Here is a 24,181-nt window from a genome sequence, read left to right on the forward strand (position 1 = left end):
TGAGTATACCGCTGCACTCCAGCCTGGGTGAGGGTAAGACCCTGACTGCAAAAAAGCAAACAAACAAACAAACAAAAAAGAGTTTGGGACTGAGCGCTGTGGCTCATGCATGTAATCTCAGCTCTTTGGGAGACTGAGGCAGGCAGATCACTTGAGGTCAAGAGTTCGAGACCAGCCTGGCCAACATGGTGAAACCCTGTCTCTACTAAAAATACAAAAATTAGCCAGGCATGGTGGCGGGTGCCTGTAATCCCAGCTACTTGGGAGGCTGAGGTGGGAGGATCGCTTGAACCTGGAAGGCGGAGGTTGCAGTGAGCCGAGATCACACCACTGCACTCCAGCCTGGGTGACAGAGCAAGACTCCGTCTCAAGAAAAATAATTTCGGTTCTCAAGTCAGACAGACAGAGTTTCAATCCTAACAGAGCACTTGATGGCTATATGACCTTGGGCAGTCCCCATCTGACTGTCCTGTCTGAGCTTCGGCACTGAAGTAAGCTTTCAGAGTTGTTGAGGGGATGCAAGCATGTAGAACAGTGTCTGACACACTGGAAAGCCCTCAAAAAACTGGTTGTCAGTTATTACCTGAGCACCTTGCTCTCTCCAGCTCAGCAGGGGCCCTATCCCAATGCTGCCTCTTTTCCCTGATCAGGGAGAAACTGCAGAAGCATGGGGTGTGTATCCGGGTCCTGGGCGATCTGCACTTGTTACCCTTGGATCTCCAGGAGCTGATTGCACAAGCTGTACAGGCCACAAAGAACTACAACAAGTAAGTTCTCAGATTTCCCTGTAGGGAGCTGTTTTAATATTTGATTCCCTGCTGGCTTTAGGAAGATGTCCTGGGCTTTTCTTGGTCTAGATTGGTGCAACAGGCAATGAGAGAGTAGGCTGAGCAGCTTAGAGACTTTCTCCTTCTGACTGCAGGGCACACCAGACATGATTCTGCAATAACATGTTATATGTGTGTATACTGGCACATACGCATAGTTTCTCTTTCCTCCTTTCTGTGCATACCCCCCACCAAGTAAATGTGTATGTGTATATATGTATATATGTTTTTACTTGACAGGCGATGAGGTCAGAATACAGCAGTTCTTATCCCTGTCTTTGAAGACAGATCCTTCAAGAAATTCTTTTTCTGTTCACTCCTTTAACCTATGGACCTTGGGAGGTCATAGAGACCTACAGGGGAATAGAATTCAATAATCCAAACTCCGTGATGTTTGAAACATAACATGTATTTTGGCAGTGGACTTGTTTTACATCAAACCTCCTTCCTATTTTCCTTTGTTTGGGCCAATGTCACAGTAGGGTCTTCCTCTGAAAGCTGGTGTACAGTAGAAGGGGAGAGGGTTAGGAGGGCAATAGGAGCTATTTAGTGGCTGCGCACAGGGTCTCACACCTGTAATCCTAGGTGGGTGGATCACCTGAGGTCAGGAGTTCAAGACTAGCCTGGCCAACATGGTGAAACCCTGTCACTACTAAAAATACAAAAATTAGCTGGGCATAGTGTGCGTGCCTGTAATCCCAGCTACTCGGGAGGCTGAGGCAGAAGAATTGCTTGAACCCAGGAGGCAGAGGTTGCAGTGAGTTGAGATCACGCCACTGCACTCCAGCCTGGGCAACAAGAGCAAAACTCTGTCTCAAAAAAAAAAAGGAGCCATTTAGTATTTGTCTTATTATAAAACTAGTTACATGTTTATTCCAAGAAAACTTGGAAACCACAAAAAATTCATAATTTCACCTTTCAGAGGTATCCACGGTTAACATTTGGTGTGTATTTGTTTTTCTAGGGAAAGGCTGGAAGGGCTGCTCTGTAATCAGTGACTTCAGTCATCAGTCCCTGTCCCCCTTTGGTAAATTATTCTCTTCTTCCCTCCTCAGGTGTTTCCTGAATGTCTGTTTTGCATACACATCCCGTCATGAGATCAGCAATGCTGTGAGAGAGATGGCGTGGGGGGTGGAGCAAGGCCTGTTGGATCCCAGGTATCCCGAGTTGTTTTGCATGGTTATTGCAAAGGAAAACAAGCCTGGGCTAGCATGGCAGCTCATGCCTGTAATCCCAGCACATTAGGAGGCCTAGGTGGGCAGTTCACTTGAGGCAGGCCAGGAGTTCAAGACCAGCCTGGCCAACATGGCAAAACTCCATCTCTTAAACAACAACAACAAAAAAACCAGGCCTGTACCAAATCATAAAACCCCTCTGTGCCATGTACTTAGCCAGAGGTCTAATTAGGGGAGTATGTGGAAAGATTTAAGGGGATCTCCCAAATTTAGAGATTAGGATTGGCTTATTACAACCTGCTTCAGAACTAGAGTTCACCACACACCAAGAAACCCCAGAGAAAGAGCAAAGCAGATGACAAAGCCATGTTATTATTCCTTTACAAATTACACCCTCCTGGCCCTTTGGTAGTGTTCTTCCAAGAATGACTTTTCGTGAATGCAGTTTGTTGGGGCTAGAGTTCTTTAGGTCTCTCATGTTCTAGTTTCACACAAGATTTAGGTGTTTTTCTTTTCTTTTCTTTTTTTTTTTTTTTTTTTTTGGTGAGACAAAGTCTCACTTTGTCGCCCAGGCTGGAGTCCAGTGATGTGATCTCGGGTCACTGCAACCTCCACCTCCCAGGTTCAAGCAATTCTTCTACCTCAGCCTCCCAAGTAGCTGGGGCTACAGGCGTGCGCCACCATGCACGGCTGATTTTTGTATTTTTAGTCGAGACGGGTCTCACCATATTGGCCAGGCTGGTCTGGAACTCCTGACCTCATGATCCGTCCGCCTCAACCTCCCAAAGTGTTGAGATTACAGGGGGAGCCACCACGCCCGGCCAATTCAGGTATTTTTCAATTAATTGTTGTCAACATAGTGGAATCCTAATTATTAGAGCTGGAGGGACTTTTGAAGCCATTTAAATATTTGGTCCCTCTCATGTTATTATTCATATAACTTTCAATATTTGTAAACTAATAGCAATAATATAATAACAGTAGCAAAAAATAACCCAGGAGATGTGTTGTGTTCTGTATTTCGTTAAGTCATTAACCTTATGTGTGACAGATTCAAGGCTGTTATCCATGTTGTAGATGAGAAAACTGAGTTCAGCATTGAAGTGACTTGCCCAGTGTTACGCTACTAGTAAGTGCCAGAGCTGGGACTCATATCTAAAGCTGTTCGATTTTAGGATTCTTATCCTTTACCTCTATTATGTGGGATCTTGGGAACCAGGACGTTTTCTGGTTCCCTTCCCAATTTGATTGACCTAGGAAACTAGATTAAAAATCAAAAAGTTTACTTGGTGAGAATAGAATTAGATAAAAAGGAAAGGAGACAGTTTTTGAGGCTATTTTATGAATGCCTCTCCTTCCTAACAGCTGGGTGACATTTCTCTGTCACATAGTTCATTCATTCAACAAATATTTTATATTTATTTATTTATATATTTATTTATTTATTTATTTATTTTGAGACGGAGTCTCGCTCTGTCTCTAGGCTAGAGTACAATGGCATGATCTTGGCTCACTGCAGCCTCGGCCTCCTGGGTTCCAGCAGTTCCTCCACCTCAGCTTCCCAAGTAGCTGGGATTATAGGCGCACACCACCACGCCCAGCTAATTTTTTGTACTTTTTAGTAGAGATGGGGTTTCACCATTTTGGCCAGGCTGGTCTCAAACTCCCGACCTCAAGTGATCTGTCTGCCTCAGCCTCCCAAAGTGCTGGGATTCCAGGTGTGAGCCATCACTCCTGGCCTATTTTTATTTTTATTTTGAGACAGGGACTCGCTCTATCACCCAGGTTGGAGTGCAGTGGTGTGATCTCAGCCCACTGTAATCTGTGCCTCCCAGGCTCAAGCAACCCTCCCACTTCAACCTTCCAAGTAGCTGAGACTACAGGTGTGTGCCACCATGCTCAGCTAATTCTTTTTTTGGAGACAGAGTCTCTTGCCCAGGCTGGAGTGCAGTGGTGCAATCTTGGCTCACTGCAACCTTCACATCCTGGGCTCAAGCGATTCTTCTGCTTCAGCCTTCCGAGTAGCTGGGATTACAGTGCCATGTCACCATGTCCGGCTAATTTTTGTATTTTAGTAGAGACGGGGTTTCACTATGTTGACCAGGCTGGTCTCGAACTCCCGACCTCAGGTAATCCACCCACCTCAGCCTCCCAAAGTACTGGGACTACAGGCACGAACCACCATACCTGGCCAGTCGGCTAATTTTTTTTTTTTTTTCTTTGAGACAGAGTCTTGCTCTGTCGCCCAGGCTAGGGTGCAGTGGTGTGATCTTGGCTCACTGCAAGCTCTGCCTCCCAGGTTCACGCCATTCTCCTGCCTCAGCCTCCTGAGTAGCTGGGACTACAGGCGCCCACCACCACGCCTGGCTAATTTTTTGTATTTTTAGTAGAGACGGGGTTTCACCGTGTTAGCCAGGATGGTTTCGATCTCCTGACCTCGTGATCCACCCGCCTCGGCCTCCCAAAGTGCTGGGATGACAGGCGTGAGCCACCGCGCTCGGCCCCTACTTGGCTAATTTTTTAATTCAATTTTTTTTTTTTTTGAGACTGGCTTTGTTACCCAGGCTGGAGTGCAATGGGGTGATCTAAGCACACTGCAACACCCGCCTCCCAGATTCAAGTGATTCTTGTGCCTCAGCCTCCTGAGTAGCTGGGATTACAGGCATGCGCCACCTTGCCAAGTTAATTTTTGTATGTTTAGTAGAGATGAGGTTTCACCATGTTGGCCAGGCTAGTCTTGAGCTCCTGACTTCAAGTGATCCACCTGCCTCAGCCTCCCAAAGTTCTGGGATTACAGGCGTGAGCCACTGCGCCTGACCTCTTAATTCAAATATTTTTTAAGTGTGCACTATAGGTAGGCACATTGCTGTACATAGGGGATAAAAATACATATTTCCTGCCTCATGGAGCTCTGGTAAAGGAAAAAAAAAAAATTAATGAAGATTATACAAGTTAGCATAAAATTATAATGGTGACAACAGGTATAAAGGCAGTGGTGCATGGTACAAGAATTTTTCTGAATTTTCTTTTTTTGTTTTGTTTTTGTTTTTTTGTTTTGAGACAGTGCCTCTCTCTGTCGCCCAGACTAGGGTGCAGTGGCATGATCTTGGCTCACTGTAACCTCCATCTCCCAGGTTCAAGTGATTCTCCTACTTCAGCCTCCCAAATAGCTGGGATTACAGGCAGCCACCCCCATGCCCGGCTAATTTTTGTATTTTTTAGTTGAGATGAGGTTTCACCATCTTGGCCAGGCTGGTCTCAAATTCCTGACCTCAAATGATCCACCGACCTTGGTCTCCCATAATGCTGGGATTACAGGCGTGAGCCATCTCGCCTGACCCCCCTTTTTTTTTTTAGCTTTTTTACCCGACTTGCAAGCTAAACAAGAATTTATAATAAAAAGAATGGACCCAGTAGGGAAGGCTCCCTGAGAAAATGATAAGTGATCTAAGGAGGAAGAATAAGCAATAACCAGGGTAAGAGGCAGGAGAATGAGGAGTTCCTTGATTGCTGAAAAGTTATTGGAACAATTTAAGTAGAGAATACCTGGAAGGCAGCTTGGATTATGGTGGTGGTGGTGCTGACGTAATAGACTATGTGAAGAGTTACGAAGTAGGGGCCTGGCGTGGTGGTAATCCCAGCACTTTGGGAGGCCGAGGTGGGTGGATCACCTGAGGTCAGGAGTTCAAGACCAACCTGGCCAACATGGTGAACCTCTGTCTCTACTAAAAATACAAAAAACAGTGTGGTGGCATGCACCTGTAGTCTCAGCTACTCGGGAGGCTGAGGCAGGAGAATTGCTTGAACCCAGGAGGCAGAGGTTGCAGACAGCCAAGATCGCACCACTGCATTCCAGCCTGGATGACAAAGTGAGACTCTGTCTCAAAAAAAAAAAAAGTTAGGAAGTAGCTAAAATCAATAGGATTTAATTGACTGACTCTGGGGAAAGAAGTGTTAAGGGTGTCTCCAGGGTTTTAGACTTATATTACAATGAACAGTGGTGCCCTTCACCGTGCTAGGTAACCCTGAAAGAAAATCCAGGAGTTTGGTTTTGGATATCCCGTACATGTTGAACAGAGATGTCAGTTCAGCAGTTCAGAGAGGGGTTGGTATAGTCAGGTCAACAGTTCAGACAGGGTTTATCTCTGTCACCAGTATGGAAGCCATCTGTGTGTAAGGCAACCTGAGCAAAGAGGGTATGACAAAGCTAAGGAGAGTCTGTCTATCTGTCTATCTATTTAGAGGTGGTCTCATGCTCTCTCCCAGGCTGAAGTGCAGTGGGGCAATCAAAGCTCACTGCAGCCTGGAACTCCTGGTCTCAAAGGAGCCTCTCAAGTACCTACTACTACAGGTGTGCACCACCGTGCCCAGCTAACTTTTTATATTTATTTTTTGTAAAAACAGGGTCTGACTTTGTTGCCCAGGATGGTCTTGAACTCCTGGCCTCAAGTGGTCTTCCTGCCCTGGCCTCCCAAAATGCTGAGATTACAGGCGTGAGCCACTCTGCCCTGCCTGCAAAGGAGTGAATGAGAAGAAGAGAGAGCCTAGGATGGTGTTTTTGAGGAACTCTGCCCTTTACTGGCTGGGTAGAGGAGAATAAACTTTATAAGCAAAAAAACAAAACAAAACACACACACAGAAAAGCAGGAAGCAAACCAGGGCAGCCAACATTACATAAGCCAAGAAAAGAGGGAGTGTGTTGGTGTAGGTTGGGAAGGGGTAGGGCACCCATGGAAACAATGGTGTCAAATGCTGGAGAGAGGTCAATTAAGATGTAGAGTGAAAGTTAGCTGTTGGTAAAACAAGAGACTGGTGGAGTTGACGGGGAGCAGGCAGGAGGATGAGACAGAAAAGGGGTATAGAAATAGAAGCATGTTTTTGATAATTTTAAAATTCTTAGTTTGGAGGTAGTTTCATAGTTCATTATATTTTTGTGCTTTATAATGAATATGTTTCAAATGTTCTTGTGTGTATGAAATAAATATTAAGGGACAAGTGTTGACTCGAGTGAAAAAAAGCCATTTGACAAGCAGATCTAATATGCATTATGCCTAGGACTCTGATCTTGACTCCTAGTCCAGCATGCTCTACCCTCATACCACATTGCAGTAACCACTGATCTTATCTCCTGCTTCTTGTCCAGCAAGTTTTTCCATATCTTTCTCTGTCCTGCATGGCTTAGTAACTTGCCTCTATGGGGTTAGTTATGCAGACAGGGTGTGGGCTGGGCAGTATCACCAGGGTCAGGAGGCCAATATCTCAACCCACCAACTCCTGAAACTTGGTGTGCTCAGACTGGGCTAATCAGGGCCTGAGGCGGTATACTTTATATTATTCAAATTTAGACAAACCTACATTTATAACAAAGTCAGTGCATTAATTACAATTAGGAGGCCGGGCGCGGTGGCTCAAGCCTGTAATCCCAGCACTTTGGGAGGCCGAGGCGGGCGGATCACGAGGTCAGAAGATCGAGACCATCCTGGCTAACACGGTGAAACCCTGTCTCTACTAAAAAATACAAAAAACTAGCCGGGCGAGGTGGCGGGCGCCTGTAGTCCCAGCTACTCGGGAGGCTGAGGCAGGAGAATGGCGTAAACCCGGGAGGCGGAGCTTGCAGTGAGCTGAGATCCGGCCACTGCACTCCAGCCCAGGCCACAGAGCGAGACTCCGTCTCAAAAAAAAAAAAAAAAAAAAAAAAAAAAATTACAATTAGGTTCTATGCTTCGAATAGCTGGAATTTTCCTGATTTCTCACTATCACCATCCAACTCCTCATTCTTATTTCTTCCAGGGTGTGTGTGTGTGTGTGTGTGTGTGTGTGTGTGTGTGTGTATATATTTTTGTTTTTTTTGTTTCTTTGAGATAGAGTCTTGCTCTGTTGCCCAGGGTGAAATGCAGTGGCGTGCTCTCGGCTCACTGCAACCTCCACCTTACAGGTTCAAGTGATTCTCGTGCCTCAGCCTCCTGAGTAGCTAGGATTACAGGCACACACCACCACACCTGGATTTTTTTTTTTTTTTTTTTTTTTTTTTTTTTTTTGAGATGGAGTTTCGCTCTGTCACTCAGGCTGGAGTGCAGTGGCGTGATCTTGGCTTACTGCAACCTCTGCCTCTTGGGTTCACACCATTTTCCTGCCTCAGCCTCCTAAGTAGCTGGGACTACAGGGGTCTGCCACCACGCTTGGCTAATTTTTTTGTATTTTTAGTAGAAATGGGGTTTCACCATGTTAGCCAGGATGGTCTCGATCTCCTGACCTCGCGATCTGCCCTCCTCGGCCTCCCAAAGTACTGGGATCACACCCAGCTATTTTTTTTATATTTAGTAGAGATGGGGTTTCACCATGTTGACCAGGCTGATCTCGAACTCCTGACCTCAAATGATCTGCCCACCTTGGCCTCCAAAAGTCCTGGGATTACAGGTGTGAGCCATAGCACCTGGCCTGTTTTGTTTTGTTTTGTTTTTGAGACAGGGTTTCACTCTGTTGCTGAGGCTGAAGTGCAGTGGTATGAACATGGCTCACTGCAGCCTAGACCTCCTGGGCTCAAGAGATCCTCCACCTCAGCTTCCTGAGTATTTGGGACCACAGATGCCTCCTACCACATCTGGCTAATTTTTTGACTTCTTTGTAGAGACAGGATCTTGCCATGTTGTCCAGGCTGGTCTCAAACTCCTGGGCTCAAGTGATCCTCCTGCTTTGGCTTCCCAAAGTGCTGGGATTACAGGTTTGAACCACTGCACCTGACCCAGGTATATATGTATATTTTTAGCAGTTAAATTAATAGATTGTTTTGTGAGTCTGAAAATTATAGAAGAAGGAACTAGATTGAGACCGAAGGATAGTTAATAAATTCTATTCCACCGTGTTACCTTGAATGGGCTACTTGACTCCCTGTAGGCCTCTGTCTTTCTTCTAAAACAATAGTGTTAATAGTAATTGCTAACACTTACTGAGCATTTACTGTTCCAAGCATTAAGTATTCCACATACATTTATCCTTAGACCCTATAAAGTATATACTGTTTTTATGCCCATTTTAAAGATGAGAATACTGAGACATGGAGAGGAAAAGTAACTTGTGCAAGTTCATATAGTTGGCAAACCTTGGGGCCAAGACTTCAACCTGGCTTCAGAGCCTGTGTTCTCATTCACTGTGGTATATTGACTTCCTCACAGGAAAGTTGAAATGAATAATAAGGCAGTAAAAAAGAAAAAATTAGATGGGCATGGTGGCTTATGCCTATTATCCCAGGACTTTGGAAGGCTGAGGCAGGAAGATCGCTTGAGCCCTGGAGTTTGAGACCAGCCCTGGCAACACGGCAAGACCCTGTCTCTACAAAAATAAAACAGCTGGCTGTGCTGGCACACGCCTGTAGCTACTCGGGAGGCCGAGTGAGGAGGATTACTTGAGCCCAGCAGGTCGAGGTTGCAATGAGCTGTGGTTGCGCCATTGCTCTCTAGCCTGAACAACAGAGTGAAACCCTGTCTCACACACACACACACTCACTTTTGACATAAGTATTTACAACACATGATGTCACATAATGAATAGTTTACACTTTGACTCATGCTTTTTTCATTCAGTGTTATGAGTACTTTTCCATGACCCATGTTTTTGGTTTTTTTTTTTGAGATGGAGTCTTGCTTTGTCGTCCAGGCTGGAGTGCAGTGGCACCATCTTGGCTCACTGCAAGCTCCACCTCCTGGGTTCACGCCATTCTCCTGCCTCAGCCTCCGAGTAGCTGGGACTACAGGCACGCACCACCACGCCTGGTTAATTTTTTGTATTTTTAGTGGAGACGGGGTTTCACCGTGTTAGCCAGGATGGTCTCGATCTCCTGACCTCGTGATCCGCCCACCTCAGCCTCCCAAAGTGCTGGGATTACAGGCATGAGCCTCCGCACCCGGCCTGACCCATGTTTTTAGTAATTCTTCATATCATTATTTATAATGGCTGTAAATTATATCTTGCATTAATTTATTTAATCAGTCTTCTATTTGTTGGGTATATAGGCAGTTTCTAATATTTCATTATTACAAATAATGCCACAATTAAATATTTGACTGAACTTGTCTACATTTTTTATTGTTTCCTCAGGATCTGAGTTTGAAAGTGCTCATTTCACCTTATTCTTGCCAAGATTTTTTAAATGTAAACTGTTTTGATCAGGTGCAGTGGCTCACACCTGTAATCCAGCACTTTGGGTGGCTGAGGCGGGTTGGATCGCTTGAGCTCATGAGTTCGAGACCAGCCTGGGCAAAATGGTGAAACCCCCGTCTCTAAAAGTACAAAAATTAGCTGGGTGTGGTGGTATGCACCTGTAGTCACAGCTACTTGGGAGGCTGAGGTGGAAGGATGGCTTGAGCCCAGGAGGCTGAGGTTGCAGTAAGCCAAGATCATATCACTGCATTCCAGCCTGGCTAACAGCCAGATCCTGTCTCAAAAAACAAAACGAACAAAAAAACCTATTCTCATAGATAAAAATGGATATTTTACCATTATTTAATGTAGATCATTTCTGAAAAGCCTTCACGTAGACAACTTTAACTCGCCATTCCATTTAGTGATGGATTTTTGTTGGCCAAAGTCTACAGATGTTCCATTTTGATTTTGTCAGTTTCATCTTTCCATCCACCTTAGAGCTTCCCCTTTTTTTTTTTTGGAGACAGAGTCTACTATATCACCCAGGCTGGAATGCACTGGCACAATCTCAGCTTTTTCCATGAGAATTCTGCCCACTGCCTAAAGTAGGTAGAAGAAACTCTTTGCAGATAAATTGTAAACTCAGAGATACTGAATCTCTGAAGTCACACTGCAAGTTGGTGGGACTGAAAATAATTTTTTATTATTATTATTTGTATAGCACTTTATAGTTCCCAAAGTGCGCTCAAATCTATTATTTCATTTGATTTGACCCTCATGATAACCTATAAGGTGGATAGGACAAATGGGCCCTTTTTTTTTTTCCTTTTAATTACATTTATTTTAATGCTGAATTTACTCCCCTGCCATAAGTTTTGTTTCTTCAGTTTCTTCTGGGATATCTTTTTCTTCTGGGCAACCTCTTCTGGTTTAGGAACAATCTGTTCCTTTTCAGTAAGGATCATCTCAATGTGGCAACGAGAGGTCATGTATGGGTTAATCCAACCATGAGCTCTGTAGGTCCAGCGGCACATCTTAGGTGCTTTGTTCACTTGGATATGCTCAGTGACCAGAGAATCTACATCTAAACCCTTAAGTTCAGCATTACTCTCTGCATTTTTAAGCATGTGCAGCAAAAAGTCAGCACTCTTTTTGGGCCACCGACCTTGTGTCCAGCCCCACTGCTTGGCCTGGGCACACCTGCCAACTCCACCATTGTAACGTCGGAATAGTACACACTGTTTTTGTAAAGTGACATATTTGAGATACTTCGTGGCTTTTCATATATGCATACCCTTGATGGCCTGCAGTTTCACAAGTGTTCTTAAAATGAACACGAAGATTGGAACCTCTTGATTTGCATGATATCGTGGGTTTCTCCGGGTTAAGTGAACCATTTTCACAGATTACCTCAGGCCGCTTAGGGAAAGAGCAAATGGGCCCATTTTAAAGATAAGAGAATGAGAAATTATATGGATTGTACACGGTCTCACGTAACTTGGAGAATTAAGACCATGCTGCCAAGACAAGACTAGACTCTCAGATTACCAGAGAAATCTGAACCAGAGCCCTTCTTACTGTTCAATTATAAATGAATACTGTTTCCTCTGTGATGATGATAAGGAAAATAAAGCTCTCTCTGTGGTTTGCCTTAAGAGGACTGAGAGAGACGAGTAACTTGGCCGGGTGCAGTGGCTCACACCTGTAATCCCAGCACTTTGGGAGGCCGAAGCAGGCAGATCACTTGAGGTCAGGAGTTCAAGACCAGCCTGGCCAATATGGTGAAACCCTGTCTTTACTAAAAGTACAAAAATTAGCTGGACATGGTGGTGGCTGCCTGTAGTCCCAGCTACTTGGGAGGCTGAGGCAAGAGAATTGCTTGAACCCGAGAGGTGGAGGTTGCAGTGAACCGAGATTGTGCCACTGCACTCTAGCCTGGGTGACAGAGCAAGACTCTATCTCCAAAAAAAAAAAGAGATGAATAACTTGCCTAAAGACACACAACTAGTAAGCGTAGAGTCTGGTTTTGAACACTTAGCCCAGATCTTTCTGCTTTCCTGACCATGCATCCAGAAGCATGTTCCCACCAAGAAATTTTGTCTTCTGGACCCTTTCCAAGATGCAACTCTTAACTACCTGGACATTCTGAATTCTGCTTCTGGGTAGTTGGTAGGACAGGTAAACAGCATTCGTGGAGCCAGCAGACACCAGCCATGCCCTCTTTCTGTGGACGGGATAGTTTTACTTCAGATAAATGCTTCCAGTCACCAGTTTTCTTCAATTCTGTCTCCTTTCTGACCATCTGTGTGCTTGGGAAAGTAGCTCTTATCAAACACAGGAGAACTGATCATATTGCTATTTATTTAAAATCCTAAGTAATGTGGAATTTTTGCAATGTTTCGGGGTCCATATGACTTAACTAAGGTTTTAAAAATAAATTTGCTGAGCATGGTGTTGCACACCTGTGGTCCCAGCTACCTGGGAAGCTGAGGTGGGAGGATTGCTTGAGCATGGAAGGTGGAGGTAGCAGTGAGCTGAGATCACACCACTGCACTCCAGTCTGGGCAACAGAGGGAGACCCTGTCTGGAAAAAAAAATGTTTTGTGTTTTTGTGTTTTGAGACAGAGCCTTGCTCTGTCACTCAGACTGGAGTTCAGTGGCGTAATCTGGGCTCACTGCAACCTCCACCTCCGGGGTTCCAGTGATTCTCCTGCTTCAGCCTCCCGAGTAGCTGGGACTACAGGCATATGCCACCACACCTGGCTAATTTTTATACTTTTGGTAGAGATGGGGTTTCACCTTGTTGGCCAGGCTGGTCTTGAACTCCTGATTGTAGGTGATCTGCCTGCCTCAGCCTCCCAAAGTACCGGGATTACAGGCATGAGTCACCACGCCTGGCCAAAAAAGGTATTTACACAAATTCAAACAATAACAGAAGTGCATAAAGTAAAAAGAGAGTCTTTTCTTCCTTATCCAATCCACTGTTAATAGTATGATGTGTCTTTTTAGACTTTGTTCGTTGTTTATGTGTACTTATATGCATGTGTGAATGTTTGAATGTGTGTGTATGTGTGTTTTATACTATATATTTTCTGAAACTTGCCTTTTACATTTAACATTAGATTTTGGACATCTTTCCAAATCAGTACATTTCGATTATCTTTATTTTTAGAATGCAGTTGCATAGTATTTCATCACATACTGGGTCATAGGATATATGTATTTTAAAAAACAAGATGTTTTAAGCAAAAGACAACAGATATTCTTGTGGGTGCATCTGGTTTTGGGCCTGAGGCTAAATGACTTTCAGCAAATTATTCATCTTTGAGCCTCAGTTTCCTTATCTATAAAATGAGGATAGAAATACCTTATGTATCTGCTGAGCATGGTGGCTCACGCCTATAATCCCAGCACTTTTGGAGGCCGAGGCAGGCGGATCACTAGGTCAGGAGATCGAGACCATCCTGGCTAACACGGTGAAACCTTGTCTCTACTAAAAATACAAAAAAAAAAAAAAAAAAAAAATTAACTGGGTGCCTATAGTCCCAGCTACTCGGGAGGCTGAGGCAGGATAATGGCATGAACCCAGGAGGCAGAGCTTGCAGTGAGCCAAGATCGTGCCACTGCACTTCAGTCTGGGGAACAGTGTGAGATTCTGTCTCAAAAAAAAAAAAGAAATACCTTATGTATCAGAACAGGTGGAAAAAGGCAGAAAATAAAAAAAGAGAGAAAAGAAAGAATTTGACATTGTATTCTCTTAAAAAAATGAAATACCTTATGTAGTTGTAAAGATTTAAATTCATTCATTAATTTAGCAAACATTTGTTGAGGGCCTTCAGTGTATCACATAGTATTGGCTAGTGTATTTGGTGGTATTGTATTAACTGGGAAGCCTATGTATGGAAGTTCACCATGAGAATACTACAGAAAGAGAATACTACAGGATGTGTGCTTCTCTTTGTCTCCTCTTGCTTACCTTAGTGATGTCTCTGAGTCTCTGCTTGATAAGTGCCTCTATACCAACCGCTCTCCTCACCCTGACATCTTGATACGGACTTCTGGAGAAGTGCGGCTGAGTGACTTCTTGCTATGGCAGGTTGGTCATTTCCAAGTACTATTATGTTTGTGTCATGGGGAAACCAGCTGTATCCACAGAATGGATTAGAGTGGTCCATCCCCACTCCCAGACAGGCTGGGGCCCGAGTACTTCAGGGGAAAGCTAAAATCTGGAGAAGCATCTCTAGGCTGTGTCTGATAATATTTGATGTCCATTCCTCATCTGTCGCTGGCTTTGCGAATCCAACTGTAGTGAAAACTTCATTGTGCCCCTATTCAAGGAATGGGACTTCTGTCTTGCATCCCTGAGCATAAGCTCTTGCCTTGGTAACCTGCCAGGGACCCTAGCCCCTCTGGGTTAGAAGCTTGCCTTGCAGTTACTAGTCCCTCCTCTTCAGGATAAAGGGCCATAGCTATGCAAACAAAACATGGTCCATGAGGGATATAAACAATATGCAAACACTCAAGTTTCCATCCCCTGTTAACTTGGTCCCTGGATAGCACATAACTAGGGGAAGTCCTTGTTCTAGGAGAGGTTGGAGGGAGAGACTCCATTTGGAAGCAGCTCACATGATAAAGCTCCAGAAATTTTGATGGACCACAATCTTAAAATGAGCTAACGCGGGGCATGGTGGCTCACGCCTGTAATCCCAGCACTTTGGGAGGCTGAGGCAGGCGGATCACTTGAGGTCAGGAGTTTGACACCAGTCCAGCCAACATGGTGAACACCCGTCTCTACTAAAAATACAAAAATTAGCCTGGCATGGTGGTAGGTGCCTGTAGTCCCAGCTACTTAGGTGACTGAGGTGGGAGAATCACTTGAATCCAGGAGGCAGAGGTTGCAGTGAGGCGAGATCGTGCCACTGCACTCCAGCCTGGGCAACACAGTGAGACTCTGTCTGAAAAAAAATGTGCAGTGTGCACCTGTTGGTTCTATGGCCCACTGTGCTGCTCAGATCACGTTTGGGAAGTTTACAGATAGGCTGAATTTTAAGAGACTACAGAGTCAGTTACTCAGTGTACAGATTAGTTACACTGAAAAACTTGAGGACTTACTGGAAGAGGCCAAACTGGAAAGCAAGGAATCTCATGTCTTATAAAAAATGAGGAAAGGATAGTGGTCTGGAAAAGGGAAGTAAGTGACAATGTATTCCCTTGGAAAAAAATGTTGAGTTCCTTCTATATGCTGGAAATATAGCAGTGACCGAGTCAGAAATGATCCCTACTGTCTTGAAACTTACCGTTTGCTAGCAAAGACAAACTCTGAACAAATCATTACAACCTTGGGAACTGATAACAGGCAGCTCTAATCTAGCCTTGAAATATTTGAAAGAATGTCACTTTGAAGAAGAAACAAACCTGTTCCAGAAAAAATACCTGGGACCTTGGTAGAAGTTGTAGGGAAGGTGACATTGGTTTAGCATAAAAAGCCAAACAGGCTATCTGACAACTAGTAATCCCCCATGATGTACTGAATTCCTCACCACTAGAGATATCAGGCAGTGGCTGTCAAGAGTGTTCCAAAAGGGATTCTTCATCAGTGATTATTATTAAAGTACACCTGGCTCTTTGCTATACATATGTTATCTCATTTAATCTAAACAGTACCCAAAAATTAGGTATTTCTATTATCCAGTTTTACATTTGAGGAATCTCAGGCCCAGGTGAAATTACCCCTGCTCGAATAAATGGTAAATGGTTGGAGCCAAAATTCAAAGCCAGGCAGTCTGGCTCCAGAGCCTATGCTCTCAACCACTGTGCCCTGCTGCTGCTACTTAAAAATAACAGTGGCAGCTACCATTTGTTCCTTGCTGACCTTTATCAGACAGTATGTCTTCCAGATGCCCTCTAAGGGCCAAGAGCCAATAACATAATCCAGATGTTATTTCATAGTCCTAAAATTGGCTCTTAGAAAAATCCTGGTGGAAATGTTGATCTAGTCTCGTTTTAGTTCTGCTTTGCCACAGGCAGGTGATCTGGCTGCCTCAAGTGACTCCTTCCCCTACTAGTGAGTGAATCAGGGCCAGCAGCAGCTGCAGCTACAGCTCAGGATGCCTGTACCATTCTCATCTCAGGGCTTCTGGGTCCTGCTTAGCCTGCTTTTTCCTTGGAGGACTGACCAGGGGTGCGGCCCAGCAACATGTTACTAAATCATACTCTCCTCCCTTCCTTTCCCAGACCTCTCACTCCTGCCTGGTGTTCCAACCTGTTCTGTGGCCAGAGTATACATTTTGGAACCTCTTCGAGGCCATCCTGCAGTTCCAGATGAACCATAGCGTGCTTCAGGTAAGGAAGAGTTCAGGGCTGGCCAGATGGGATGGGATGGAAGAAAAGATTAGTTAGCACTGATTGACAACCACCTTACTATATACCAGGCACTTCCTAATAAGATGATAATGATGGTAGTAGCTACCACCTACTTAGTATCTACTACTTGTCAGGCACTGTGAACATTTTACATGCTGCGTCTCATTTAATGTTCCCAAGAACCCAATGAGAGAAGTCTTATTAGCCCCTCCCTTATATAAGTAAGCAAATAGAAATGATTTAGTTAGGGACACATAATCAGTAAGAGGTTGGAATAGGATTTAAGCTACAGGTCTTTTATCTTTTAAAGACTTAGGAGGAAAAGGCTTCTCAGAGAAATTGGCCATTATTCCTTTAAAGTATTACCCTAATAAAAGATTGTAGCAGTAGGGATTAAGAACTAAATAGCATTGTCTTTCCATTGTGTAAAACTATGTTGCGTCAAGACTTGAAGTTTGACTTTCAGTTTTCATCACCAAATCTTGAAACAGGTTTTATTAGCAGGTAGAGTCACCTGTCTATGCTTAGGTCTCTTTATAATAATAGTAGTGGTAGCTAACATATTGAGGATCTACAAGGGCACTTAGGTGTAAGTTTTCTTATTTAACCTAACAACCCAGCAGGTTTGGTGTCCTCATTTTTCATATATGGAACCAGAGGGACAGAGAGACTTAAGTAACTGTCCCAAGGAATCTGAATTTTATTTTATCTTATTTATTTATTTTGAGATGGAGTTTTGCTCTTGTTGCCCAGGCCGGAGTATAGTGGCGTGATCTGGGCTCACTGCAACCTCCCCCTCCCAGGCTCGAACGATTCTCCTGTCTCAGCCTCCCAACTAGCTGGTATTACAGGCGCGTGTCACCATGCCTGGCTAATTTTTGTATTTTCAGTAGAGACAGTGTTTCACCATGTTGGCCAGGCTGGTCTCAAACTCCTGACTTCAAGGTGATCTGCCCACCTCGGCCTCCCAAAGTGCTGGGATTACAGGCGTGAGCCACCACATCCATTCTAAGGAACTGAATTTTAAAATCAAAGCTGATGCTGCTTCTTGAGTCTGGAGAGATAATGCTGGGAGGAAATAATGATGTGAGTCAGGGATTCTTAATCTCCTTGGGATTGGGGTCCCTTTGGAGAGTCTAATGAAAGCCACAGACCATCTCCTTAGAAAAACTGCAGATCACTCAAATGTGGAAATTTGTATAGAATTGTAAACTTACCATGGAAACACATAGAATACTTTTTCTTTTTTTTTTTTTTTTTTTTTTTTTTTTGAGATGGAGTTTCACTCTTGTGGCCAAGGCTAGAGTGCAGTGGTGCAGTCTTGGCTCAACGCAACCTCCACCTTCCAGGTTCAAGTGATTATCCTGCCTCAGCTTCCCGAGTAGCTGGGATTACAGGCATGTGCCACCACTCCCGTATTTTTAGTAGAGATGTATTTTTAGTAGAGATGGGGTTTCTCCATGTTAGTCAGGCTGGTCTCAAACTCCTTACCTCAGGTGCTCTGCCTACCTTAGCTTCCCAAAGTGATGGGATTACAGGCATGAGCCGCCATGCCTGGCCACACATAGAATACAAAGGGGTTCACACAACTGCTGAAATCTGCCCCTGAATCCCAAGTCCATAACTCCTAGTATAAGTCAATCAAATCACAAAGACTTGATCATGTATTTCATTACTTAGTCTCAGAATATGAGGAAATTGAAAGAAGTTTAGAATTAGTGAAAAGAAAAACAGCAAAAGCACAATTATCTACTGCCAGTGGGGAATGAATATCAGATTTTTCATATGACCAAAGATCCCTCTAAAAACTAAAACTTTCTCCTTTTTTGATGGAAAAATTTCTAAAATGTATCTTGTACATAATTCATTGACATCTATATACCAGGCACTTGCTAATAATGATGATGATTAGGATAATCACATTCTATTTTTTATTTTTTTTTAAGAAACAGGGTCTCACTCTGTTGCCCAGGCTGGAGTGCAGTTGTGCAACTTTTGTTTACTGCAGCCTCCCGAGTAGCTAGGACTATGGGCACACACCACCATGCCTGGCTAATTTTTGTATTTTTTGTAGAGATAAGTTCTCACTATGTTGCCCAGGCTGGTCATGAACACTTAAGCTCAAGTGATCCTCTTGCTTCGGCCTCCCCAAGTGCTAGGATTATAGACATGAGCCACCATGCCTGGCTGTCATATTCTAATGATTATGATAATAATAATTATCTTTAAATACTTCACTGTACAACAATACCCTTGAGGGGTAGGGCTGTTTGCTCTAAGTTAGATGGTCCCAGAATACCTGGGTTTGAGATTTCACGTATATTTTTCTGTGTCCTCCCTCTTTAATTTCCTACTGCTGTCAACAGTTAATTTTGACAGTATCTCTCCTCTTCTGTAGTATTTACTGTTTTAAATTGGCTATAGACAAGGAAACCAGTTAGTCAAGCTTGTTGGAATTTTGTATATAAAATGAGAGTGAATTGGCTCTGCATGAAGCCCAGAGGAGCTTGGTGCATGAGTTTTTGTGTTTTTATCTCTACTTGATCTGCTCAGATGTCTTTTATAGTAATTTCACATTTCTCAGATACTTTGCACATGGTTGTCAGAGGAGTTAACTCAAGTTTCATTCATTCCATAAGTATTTATTGAGTAGTATGAATCAGGCACTGTGTTAGGCACAAGGAGAGTCAATAGTTAGCCAGACGGACAAGATCTCTACCTTTGTGGAACTTGTATTCTTGAGGAGACAGAAATAAACAAGTAAACAAATATATAAGTTCCGATTGTAATAAGGCAGTGAAGAATACAGAGAGATGTGCTAGAAAGTAATGAAGAGAATGCAAAGAGACTGAGGTTAAAGTTCGGGTCTTGGAAGAACAAAAAGGAGGTCAGTGTGCCAAGGGAGAAGGGCATGAAATGAGGCTAGAGTCAGACCTTGGCTAATACAGAGCCTTGTAGGTCATGGTAACAAAGCTGAAGGACTTTAATCAGGGGATGACAGCATCTGAGTTGCATTTTGTAAAAATCATTCAGAATTTTCAAGGGGCTGGAGTTAAAGCCAAGAGACAGAACTCCTGCATTAGTCCAGGTGAGAGAGGATGTGCCTCGAGGTAGGGTGGTAGCAGTAAGGAGGGGGAGGAGTGAAGATGGGATTAAAAACAAACGTTGAAATAGAAACAAGTGAAACTATATCAAGGTGACAACATAACTCCCCAGAGAAAGGAATTAATTCAGCTTACCTGAACACAGTTCTCTGCTATTCATCTTTAGTGGAATTTCTTCTCAGGATAATACAAACTGCAACACAAACTTAAACATTACTTAAGAGGTTTATTGTTAGTGGCAATGTTGATAATGTAATTATGAAACTTTTGTTTCTTTCTTTATTTTAGAAACGGAGTTTCGCTCTTGTTGCCCAGGCTGGAATGCAATGGCGCGATCTCGGCTCACTGCAACCTCCGCCTCCCGGGTTCAAGCGATTCTCCTGCCTCAGCCTCCCGAGTGGCTGGGATTACAGGCATGCGCCACCACACCTGGCTAATTTTATATTTTTAGTAGAGATGGGGTTTCTCCATGTTGGTCAGGCTGGTCTCAAACCCCCGACCTCAGGTGATCCGCCAGCCTCGACCTCCCAAAGTGCTGGGATTACAGGCGTGAACCACCGCACCCAGCCTGAAACTCTTGTTTCTTGTAGGCTAAAACAAATAAGTACAAATAATAATGTTATTAGGAACCAAGACACATAGGTTGTGGCCATAGCAATTGGTTGTATAGTTCCGCTGTTTCCTGGGATGGGGTGGGAGGTGTTTGAGGTCAACTATTAAGTGTTCCATTTTTACCTATGGATCATATTTGCAAACTTTTTTTTTTTGAGACGGAATCTCACTCTGTCACTGGAGCACAGTGGCACAATCTTGGCTCACTGCAACCTCTGCCTCCCATGTAGCTGGGACTACAGGCACATGCTGCCACGCTCAGCTAATTTTTGTACTTTTAGTAGAAACAGGGTTTCACCATGTTGGCCAGGCTGGTCTCAAAATCCTGACCTCAGGTGATCCACCCGCCTTGGCCTCCGAAAGTACTAGGATTACAGGCATGAGCCACTGCGCCTGTCCTATATTTGCAAACTTTTATTGAACTCTTAACCACATGTCAGGCATCCTTTCAGTAAATTCTATGAACTGCTTTAAGGCAGATACTATGATTATTCCCTGTTTTTAGAGCAAGGAAACCAAAGTTATAATAGAGATATTGATTATCTTGAAGCCTTCTCCAGCAGGAGCCCTTGGATGTCCTGGCTAGGCTTTCTCTACCCCAGAGGCTTCAAAGCTCTGTTTCTAGAAATTGTATCACCTCGGCAGACATACTAAGGGAGAATCCAGACTAATGGCATCCTCACCAGTTTGTTTTCAGACCAGAAAGGTCTTTCCAGGCTTTTCGCATGTCTCCCTTTTACAGACTCTGTATTGTGACCAAACTGGACTCTTCCCAGTTACTTGTTCCATGCCCTCCAGTTTCCTACCTGTACGTCTGTGCTCTTGCCCTATCACCCAAATTCCCATTGTCAAAATCTGAGCTGCTCTGTCTCTAGGCCCTGCCCAATGTGTCCCTATTCTCTGCAGGAAGCTAGGGCAAGGGGCTAGGCTCTGGACCTGGAGTAGCTTAGTAGGAGGAAGGCATCCTAAGGGAAGCAGGGACTTGGCTACAAGTTGTTGGGAGCCAGACCTTGGTATCTGAATGGACCATGACAGTCTCCAGGTGGTCACCTAGCCAGTCTTTTTTTTCTTTTTTTTTTTCTTTTTCTTTTTTGAAATGGGGCTGGAGTGCAGTAGCATGATCTCAGCTCACTGCAACCTCCACCTCCCAGGTTCAAGCAATTCTTCTGCCTCAGCCTCCCAAGTAGCTGGGATTACAGGCACATGCCACCACTCCCGGCTAATTTTTATATTTTTAGTAGAGACGGGGTTTTGCCATGTTGGCCAGTCTGGTCTCGAACTCCTGACTTCAGGTGATCTGCCTGCCTCAGCCTCCCAAAGTGCTGGGATTACAGGTGTGAGCCACCACGCCCGGCCACCTAACCAGTCTTAAAGGCTGGCAAAGGGAGATCTTCACTATGATGCAGTAGGACTTGTCAGCAAGGAGGCAGGGACAAATAGGGAATCAGGCCAGGGAGGGGGTGTGTGGCAGTGCAGAGCAGCTGATCCTCAATCACAAGTTGCATGGATGGTAGGTCCTTGAGAGGTCATTGATGGAGAGGAGTAAAAAGTGTTTGTTCACCTCATCCCCAAGGATGATATTAGAGAGGGAAAAGACACATGTTCCCATGAAGCTTCCTGTAGTACATTTGTCACAATTTAAACCGGCTGGACTGAACATTATAGTTCTTGTGCTCTTCAGGTTGTCACTGTCTTCTCATGATAAAAGCCTGAGTTATGTATGTATGTATATATGCATGTATGTGGAAATGGGGTCTCACCATGTTGCCCAGGCTGGTCTTGAGCACCTGGGCTCAAGCGGCCTCCTGCCTTGGCCTAAAAGCTTGAGTTGATGTCTCAGACGTTCATGACTTTGAATATTGGCACTGCCTACATAGCTATGTGACTGTACAGTTACTTAACCCCTCAGTGCATCATTTTCCTCACCTGTAAAATGAGAGAAGTAGTGTTTACAGTAATACATACCTTGGAGGTTTATGATAGGGATTCAGTAAGCTAACACATATCAAGTGCTGAGTGCAGTGCCTGGAACAGAGTTCATTTTCCAAGAATAGTGGCCAATATTGTTCCCCACATGTGTGTCTCTGGGCCTTTCCTCAGACTCCTGTCTCTGAAAAAGCACCCTGCGCATCCTGTCCCCAGTACAACTCCCCAGGCAAGGAGACTCTGAGGGTGCTTCAGAACATCATGTTTCTGGTAGGAGGTGTCCTTCTCTGCCTGAGGGCAGCCCTCAGAAATGCATTCCTCATGCTGCTGACCTGGGCTAGCTGGTTGCAGCTTGGGGAAGGACTTTTCACTGGCTAATGTTTTGAAGCCAAGGACCTGCAGCCTCTCTCCAGGTGCCCGCAGAGTGGTGGAGGACTTTTAGATTTAAGTACTGGAGGGACTATTACGTCTTGTTCTCTGATTCTACCAAGGAGAGAATAAGAGCAGAGAGGGATAATGCCCAGGAGGAATTTAGATTCATAGGTTAGAATCATATTTCTCAAAGTGAGCTTCTTGGAGCCCTTGCACCAAGACTGGATAAGGTCTGTACAAAAAGTCTCTAAGGAAAGAGTTAATGCCCTCACTTACCCCGATTGGTCATTATACAAAGAGAGTAGACAAATGGTCAAGGAGAGAAAAATTGACCTCTAGGACTTCTGTTAGCTTGGATTTCCCAAGGGTAAGTACTTGAGAAGAACCGGAAACATCTCTGAGATTGAAAGGGTAGATCCAGACCATGTGGAAGCTGGATAGACAGGTATCCAGATACAGGTCACCAGCTTTTCCACCCCTAGAAAGTAAAGCTTATACACAGGCACAAGATAGACTTCACACTGTACTCTCAAGAAGTTACCTTAGTGGAGAAGCCAAGGGAACTTCAGCCATCTCAGCCTTGCTGTCATTTTCTGTAAAATGACGAGCAGGCACCCTCCCAACTCTGCTATCTGAACAATGAACTGCTAATTCCTCTCAGACAGGAATTAGCTACAGCCCCCTGGGCTACAGCCCCCATTGCTGGCACACACTCTGACGCCATCTGGAAGAAGCTTGCGCCTCATGAAGTGGCTTTAGCTAGCTCTGTATTTCCTCCCTCTGTTGCTGAGTGCCCCCCATCCTTTCTGTTCTGCCAGAACTTAGACTACTTAACCCAGTGCACAAGTGGTGGTGATAGAACAGCTAACAGTTAATAGCCAAGCAATAGGCTGGAAATTCATTATCTCATTTTTCCTCAAACAACCCAGTGAGGTGGGTACTCTTATCCCAGTTTTGCAGAATAAGAAATAGCCTTAGAGAGGTAAGGGAGGCCTTAGACAGGAAATTCTCAAACCCCACTGCTCCAGGTGGACTTACTCTGGCCTGAACAGGCTCTTCAGTTCCATGCATCTTTGCTCATTACTCCCACTGCCGGAATATTCTCCCTGACCCCCATACACCTCACCTCTGTTTGAATCCTCCTCATTGGTTAAAGGGCCAGCTCAAATTCTGTCCATGAAGGTCACTGCTCCTTGATGTTCATCAGCCACACTTGCTTTCTCCTCTGAACTTGCATGAACCTTACCACATCCTATTTTGTATTATGGCACTCTGTGTGCATGGGTGTATAATCAGCCTGTAAGCACCTGGATTGCTGGGATTGTGTCCTGCGCATCTCCATATCCTCAAAAAAAATCCTGTATGTAGCACCCAGGGAGCCTCCTGACCCAGGCCTGCAAGAAGCCCTTCCAGCAAGATGGAGAGCTCTAGCGGCAGCTGTTCAAGCCCGAAGTCTTCATAGCTTCACATGTAATTCATTATAATAGCAGAAGAGAAGTACCCTTGAATGCCTGGAATTATTCAGGAGCCGAGGGGGATAGTCCAGAATTCTCATTTGTCATCCTTATCCATGCAGTAAACCTTTATTGCTGAGAGACAGCAAATCAGTTCCCTGCTCCATGTCTGTCTCCAGCAGAAAGTACCTCCCTCACAGCTCCATTGT

At 44.4% G+C, this 24,181-nt stretch overlaps 1 protein-coding gene, 1 long non-coding RNA gene and 1 pseudogene across 6 annotated transcripts in view; 1 reads left to right on the forward strand and 2 right to left on the reverse strand.

The window, feature by feature from the left end:
- Positions 1–24,181, forward strand: part of DHDDS (dehydrodolichyl diphosphate synthase subunit) — a 43,161-nt gene that overhangs the window by 15,279 nt on the left and 3,701 nt on the right. For 3 of the 5 annotated variants that reach the window (XM_010380409.2, XM_030942001.1, XM_010380410.2), the window contains exons 5-8: positions 651–767; positions 1,883–1,984; positions 14,123–14,237; positions 16,376–16,483. In XM_010380409.2, coding sequence (XP_010378711.1) covers positions 651–767; positions 1,883–1,984; positions 14,123–14,237; positions 16,376–16,483 — 442 coding nt within the window. The remainder of the gene's footprint in view (positions 1–650; positions 768–1,882; positions 1,985–14,122; positions 14,238–16,375; positions 16,484–24,181) is intronic. The other 2 variants (XM_030942002.1, XM_010380412.2) reach the window with 1 other exon arrangement.
- On the reverse strand, positions 7,096–11,448 carry LOC115892358 (annotated as a pseudogene).
- On the reverse strand, positions 19,126–24,132 carry LOC104675751. Its single transcript, XR_749824.1, has 3 exons — positions 23,645–24,132; positions 19,744–19,801; positions 19,126–19,241 (listed from the first exon to the last, which is right to left on the reverse strand). It is a non-coding gene; the product is annotated as an uncharacterized LOC104675751 (long non-coding RNA).

This window comes from Rhinopithecus roxellana, chromosome 12 (genome assembly GCF_007565055.1).
Source record: "Rhinopithecus roxellana isolate Shanxi Qingling chromosome 12, ASM756505v1, whole genome shotgun sequence".
Taxonomy (NCBI): Eukaryota; Metazoa; Chordata; class Mammalia; order Primates; family Cercopithecidae; genus Rhinopithecus; species Rhinopithecus roxellana.